At 36.5% G+C, this 7,279-nt stretch overlaps 1 protein-coding gene across 2 annotated transcripts; it reads left to right on the forward strand.

The window, feature by feature from the left end:
* Positions 1-724: 724 nt before the first annotated feature.
* Positions 725-5,935, forward strand: LOC113060590 (sphingolipid delta(4)-desaturase/C4-monooxygenase DES2). Of its 2 annotated transcripts, XM_026229628.1 has the most exons (4): positions 725-1,051; positions 3,574-4,316; positions 5,134-5,315; positions 5,653-5,935. In XM_026229628.1, exons 1-3 carry the CDS (start codon positions 970-972, stop codon positions 5,275-5,277), a joined length of 969 nt encoding a protein of 322 aa, XP_026085413.1. In that variant the 5' UTR covers positions 725-969; the 3' UTR covers positions 5,278-5,315; positions 5,653-5,935. The 2 variants fall into 2 exon arrangements, with proteins under 2 accessions (XP_026085413.1, XP_026085412.1); XM_026229627.1 differs by having other exon boundaries at positions 5,134-5,935.
* Positions 5,936-7,279: the final 1,344 nt, after the last annotated feature.

Below are 7,279 nucleotides of genomic sequence, written 5' to 3' on the forward strand. Positions count from 1 at the left end.
CTTGATCTGTAAATTATTTTCCTTTTGACTTGTGTCTTCCCAAAATGTCTGATTAACATGATGTTTGTCCTGGTGTCCTATACAGAAGACATGTACAGTATAAAAATGATATGCTGTTTCGTAACAAACAATCATATTCCGATTACAAGTTTTCGGAGGTATTTTTTTTTTTTTTTTTACGACAAAGAATTTGAAAATATTTAAATCAGAATAACAAAACACTATTATATTTCCCTAAGAGTGGTAAAATGTGATCACCCTGTCAATATCAGTCCCATTTAAAGACCAAGGAGAGGGAGCGTTTATGATCAAACCTCCACATTTGATATCTCTAAAAAGCCCTGAATGTGCCCTGTACAGGACATTCAGACTTAAAACAGTGGCATGTGTGGTCTCAGAGAAATTTAGTAAAATAGAATTTCCTCTACAGAAGACAGAAGTCTATTCCTGGGTGAGTCGTGTGTCGTGAATCACAGGACATAACTGTAGGCCTACAAACAATAACAATAACAACAAAAAAACGCCCTCTCGCGGTAAGGCGAAGCAAACCTGTCTAGACCAGAAATACAGGAATGTGACAGAAAATTGCACGAAACTAAATTATTGGGGAAATAAATAAATAAATTAAATTAAATCAGTCTTTACTGTATACTGCCGGGCGTAAAATTCAAATATAATTAGCAAACGTTTCACAGTCAACGGTTATCCGAGGCAAGGTGCCGTTTTCTTAGCGGGATGAAGCAGACTGTGGGCTGGGCTGCTCTCTGACCAACTTGATCTCGTTACTTCGTTAGGGTTTCGGCTGAAGTTAGTTACCGTTGGTATAGACCATAGACTGTATAAAAACAGGTATAGACTCACACTCAGGCACACCTTCTGCTGTTCTTATCTAAGAGGGCGTGTCCGAAACGAGTCTAGTAAGCGAGGGATCACCTGAGCTCATCACACCAGCAGCACACAGGTGTCAAAATGGGCAAAGCTGTTGGACGCTGGGACTTTGAGTGGGTCTATAACGAGCAGCCGCACACATGGAGAAGAAAAGAAATATTAGGTAAGTTTAAATGAAGTAAAAGAAAGACACTTGAACGTCAGACACTTGAACGTTGAAATTCGCTAAAACTTAGACGTGGTATGATTTCGGTTAGCCGACTGACTTAAATTGAATTTAAATATCAATTTATTTTATTCAAAGTATTTGGGAGCGTGTTAGATTTTGTTTTCTGGTTGTTTATTTTGTGTTGATAAAAAAATATATAACTCAGGTGTGTCCAAGAAGCACTTTATCTAATTACCAGTGCCTGATGTCACGGCATATCTCTGATTATAAAGGTGTTCGGACAGTTAAGATGACATTTATTCATAGTGCATATCTTACCGAACTAATTTAAAATTCAAAAAAGGTACGTTAATTCAATATAGATTATTAGTTCTACTGACAACTTTCTGTGGAAGAGTGTGCGCGTGCCTGCGTACGTATGTAAAGAGGGCGTGCGTTCACAAGTGTTTATTTTTTTATTTTTTTTAACACCTAACGTTAGCCTACTCTGTAGTCGTGTGTTATACATTCTAAACATTAACTCCCCTCATCCTGCTTGTAATTGAAATCAAACGTACTTTTCCATAGGTTTAGTCTAATATAGTTAACGAGTGTAGACAGATGAAACATAGATGTGTTTTGACTCACATCTATCAGACAATGGCTGCAGGGGATGATAATTGTGTAAACTGATTCCATGCGTTATTGGCACAATAGCAGTGGGTCTTGCTTGGCAACAACATTCTAGTATTACGGCCATAACTGTAAAGATATCATGTCACGAGTTCAATTACTCATAAAACACATTTTAAGAGCAACTTGGAGATTTCAGCGTATCACAAGATGGAAGGTCAGTTTTTTTCCCCCTTCTTCTTTTGTGTGCAGAAATAAGGAATTAAAAATCTTACACTGTTTTGACAGATCACACTGGACTGTAAGAACTGCCCCTTTACAGTAATTATACATCAACAGACCCTTAAAACACCTTTTGATATTGATATGATATTGTGAAGTCCATGGGTAGTTTTACACCTCAAGCATTTTAAATATTAATAATGTGTTCTTCTATCATCTTCAGACTATTGCAGAAAGGATTAAGGCACCATTATTATTTACAAACTGTTGTAGGCCAATATTTAAAGTTGATATGATCAAATCTTGAGTAAAATGTATATAAAATATATATTTTGTATAATATTATATACAAAACCTACTAAATATATTGCATAAATCATTTATAAGTAATGCAAAAAACCTGGTGTTAAATTGAATGGTGTCATTGCATTCCCCCCCAAAAAATAATGGTCTTCTCATAGACCAAAATAGGATTGTTTTGTGTGTGTGTGTGTGTGTGTGTGTGTGTGTGTGTTTAGTACAACCCCAAGCATTACTTTAGGTTGTTCCGCCATCTGAGTGGATTCTGGGAGTTTGTGGTAATTTTATTTACACAATTTAGGACATTTTGTTACTCATTAAATGGGTGAACTTGAAACACTGCATGCATGTTGTATTATTTTAGGCTTAAATGTGACTTCCGGAAGCTGAAACACAAACACTTTGTTCAAAATAAACCTGTTTGTGTGTTTCCGTGACATTAAGCCATGACAGGTGTGATCTTGTTCAGAGAAGAGGAGGCTCAAGGGGCAGGGAAAGGCGAATCCAAGAATACCTACATGTGTACAAGAACATTACTTATCATTCTGCATTATTTGAAGCCCTTTAGTATTGCCGGCAGCCACCGCTGTGTTTGTTTTGTGAGGGCTATTTGTTTGACCGATATGTAAAATGTAAAGGTCAAACAAATACACAGATCGTTTAACATATGGAACTGAACCAGGAGCATTTCCCTGCTCACTGATGACTGAGGTGCCCAATTCACTTGCCCTACTGTGAATAGCCCTAGATTAAAATGTGGATTAATAATAAACCTAGATTAATACACATGATACACATGTAACCCTACACTTAAACATAAACCAGTAGAAAATGTGGCAATATAAACAGTTTGCATACAGACATTATGCAAATTGCATGAAAAAGTCTCATGGCAGATGTTTGCATGCAGGTCACCTGTAATTGTACAGGTGAAGGTGAGCACTTTGAGAAATAACTTTTGTGGAACTTGTATAAAGGGATTCTGCAGCAGTGAATGGTGCATAAACAGAACATTAGCTGGGCAAACATTTCTGCTAATTAAAAGGCACACCATCACGGGGTGTGTTTGTCCCTTCTGGAGAATTAAGTGGTTGACTACCTACACAATAGTGCCTTAACATGTTTAATAGGTTACCACTAATAACAGAGATAAAGTAGTAATCTCAATAAATTTTTGTAATTTTAAATGGGATGTGAAGGCTTAATTTCAAGTACAATCTGTCTTTAACGGAAGTACGACAAATGTTTTGGTGAGCATAAGATCCTATTTTCAAAAGCATTAAAATCTTAAAGCCTCTATGTGTATGTACGTATATATTATTAAATGTTATTAATATTTGAAGATATCATCTCACGTTCTTAACATTGTTCTCTCTCTTCAGCAAAGTATCCTGAAATCAAGTCTCTGATGGGTCATGATCCCCAGCTGAAGTGGGTCGTGTCAGGGATGGTTCTCACCCAGCTCCTGGCATGTTACATGGTCCATGATCTCTCCTGGAAGTGGTTGTTGTTTTGGGCGTATGCGTTCGGGGGCTGCATCAACCACTCTTTGACCCTAGCCATCCATGACATTTCACACAATGTGGCCTTTGGCACCAAAAGGGCACTCTGGAACCGCTTGTTCGCCATGTTCGCCAATCTCCCAATTGGCTTGCCTTATTCCGCATCCTTCAAGAAGTACCACATCGATCACCATCGTTATCTTGGAGGTGATGGATTGGACGTAGACATTCCTACTGACCTTGAGGGCTGGTTCTTCTGTACCCCAGCCAGAAAGGTGGTCTGGCTCTTTCTCCAGCCTTTGTTCTATGCGCTCCGTCCGTTGGTGGTGAACCCCAAGCCCGTGACCAGGTTGGAGATGCTGAATGCAGTCGTGCAGTTTGTGGTAGACATTATCATCTACTATTTTTGGGGTCTCAAGCCCATTGTCTACCTCATCTCTGGCTCTATACTGTGTATGGGCCTGCATCCAATCTCTGGACACTTCATCGCTGAGCACTACATGTTTATGAAAGGTCATGAAACCTACTCTTATTACGGCCCTCTCAACTTAATAACCTTCAATGTGGGATACCATATGGAGCACCATGACTTCCCCAGCATTCCTGGCAGCAAATTACCTGAGGTATGAGTCTGGCTATATTTTTGTGTTTTTGGGAATATGCGGTTTTAAAATTCTGGCCAAAACAATAAGACATTGATTGTGGCAGATAGTAAAATTATACTCTTTGTTAAAAAGAAATAAAGCCCAAATGAAATCCTTTGCTTTTACCCAATGCAAGTGAATTTAGGCATCATAATATATTCTATATTATGAAAATGAATATTCAGTGAACATGTTATAAAAATGAAGGTTTGATGACCGCAAAGGTAATCTAAATGTAAAATTAAATTAAATGAGCATGCAGAAATACATATATCCAATAGTGACTAATCCAATTAAATAATCATGATTATTGACTAATAACTGATATATTGTACATCTCTGTTGCAGTTTCTTTTCTTTTAATTAAAAGTAAGTTTAAAGTTGCCAAACAATCAGATAACCCCGAAGCCTGTACGTTTATTATTAAGATAAATTCCAAGAAGTTCATAAGTTCAAATCAGAATGTGTGAGACTAACTAGAAAGACTAATATTTGCTAAACTTTCATATTTCAACAGTGTCCATAAGGCAATTTAATTGCATTTATAGCTTCCAGACAACACACCTCCAGTGTGAAAGGTCTCCCAGGCATGTCTATAAACTGATTAAATACTCGCGCAGTGCATTGTATCTGAATATTTAAACGGTAAAGTATAATTATTGACAGAAAACTGACCGCCACTTCACCCATGGTGTAGCTGCATTGTATTTTGTTCGCATTCTTTGGTTCACATACTGTATATCATAGTATATAAACTGAAACGTTTGATTATTTATGGATCTTTCCCATTTTGCAGGTCAAGAGAATTGCAGCAGAGTACTATGACTCACTCCCTCAACACACTTCCTGGATGAGAGTGCTCTGGGACTTTGTGTTTGATGATGCCATCGGCCCCTACGCCAGAATCAAGAGACAATACAAACTTGACAAAAAAGAATGAATTGTGTTTTATACTACTGATCTAACCAAACATACAAGGTATTTATTTACACAATATCTATACAAATCTGTGAGGCACTTGCAGGCGTTAAGTTAAAAAGGAACAAACCCTTTCACGTGTGAACCTGCATACCCTTTTCATTCTGTCACAGAATTTCATCATATAGATCCATCTGTGTCCAATGTTTGCACAATAACGGTTATGATTTGTGGTTTACTGTTTGGGTGTCTCAAAGCCCAGCTAATCTTCTCAAATTCTTTCCATACACCCATTCCTAATTAAACCATGAAATTTAGTTTAGATGTTGTTCTTATGGTATTCATGTTTGATATCACTGTAGTTATTTGTGATTATCACCTTTTTACACTTTCTCAGCTAAATCCAACTACTGAGATGCCAGCTAATATGTACCTAAGGAAAGAAGTGCTGAGATGAAATGAAGTGGATTTATATTGCCTTTTCATCGGAGGCTTTTTTGAAGACGGAATATTTAATATTTTATGCACTGTTGTGTAACTAGAAGTCTTTAAATATTTTGTTTAATACATTCTGTTGTTTGCGATTTGACTGTATAACTACGAACACCATATTGTTGTGGAATAGATTTGTTCAGCCCAATGTATTTCAATAAATTTCCTTCTTGCATGATGAATCTGAATAATGCCAGAGAGATTTCGTAAGGGGTTCTTTTTTTTTTAATGTTCAATGAGAATGAGACATTTGTTTTAAACGGAAGCATGAGACAAGACTGTTTAAAAGGAAGAAAAGCTTTTAAAATTATTTTAATTCCATCAATCTCACTCTCAACATGTTTAATTTAACTAATGTCTGTGAAATATCAACATCAACTTTTAAAATCAGGATCAACCTAATTAAACCAGAATACCTTGTACATTCAAACAATTCACCTAATATTTTAAGCCCCTTTCAATCACATTTTGTGTGTGTGTGTGTGTGTGTGTGTGTGTATATATATATATATATATATATATATGTCATGTCCAAAAATTTTGACACCTTTGATAAATATGATCAAATAAGGCTGTAAAAATTAATCTGCATTGTTAATCTTTTTGAACTTAAAAAAAAAAAAGATCCTTTCACTGGATAATAAGAATTTAAAATGGGCACAAATATCCTTATGAAATAAAGGTTTTTCTCAAATACTCGTTGGACACAATTATTGGCACCCCTAGAAATTCTTACGAGTAAATTATTTTTAAGTATATTCCCATTCTTATTATCAATTTTGAGCAATCCAGCGTGATTATAAACATGAAATTATCGAGCAATGGCTTCCTGTTTCACAGAAATATAAAGAGGAGGGAAAACAAAGCCCAAATTCCCTTAATCATCCATAAAAATGGGAAAAACCAAAGAATATATTTCTGATGTGCAGCAAAATATAATTCATCTTCACAAATTAGTGAAGTGGCTTTAAGAAAAGAGCTAGAGCGGTGGAAATTCCCATTTCCACCATCAGGGCAGTAATTAAGAATTTCCAATCAACATAAAATGTTAAGAATCTGCCTGGAAGAGGACGTGTGTCTATATCGTCCCAATGCACAGTGAGAAGGAGAGTTTGAGTGGCTAAAGACTCTCCAAGGATCACAGCTGGAGAACTGCAGAAAATAGTCTTGGGCTTAGAAAACCTTAAAAATAATTGTCAAACAGAACCAACATCAACACATGTTGTTTGGGAGGGTTTAGAGAAATATTTTCCTATCTCATCCAAAAACAAAACTCAAGCATATTCAGTTATCAGACATGACTGGAACTTCAGATGGGAATGGCTTCTATGGTGAGATTAAACAACAACAAAAAAGAGCTGTTTAGCAGCAAACACTGAATATGGGTTTGGTGAACACAAAGATAAAAAGTACCCCATGTGTACAATGAAAAATACAGCTGTATTTTTGATGTTGTGGGCCTCTATTTCTGCTGGAGGTCCTGGACGTCTTGTTTAGACACATGGCATCATGGAGTCTATCAAATACCAACA

Source organism: Carassius auratus, chromosome 42 (genome assembly GCF_003368295.1).
Source record: "Carassius auratus strain Wakin chromosome 42, ASM336829v1, whole genome shotgun sequence".
In the NCBI taxonomy this organism is placed as follows: domain Eukaryota; kingdom Metazoa; phylum Chordata; class Actinopteri; order Cypriniformes; family Cyprinidae; genus Carassius; species Carassius auratus.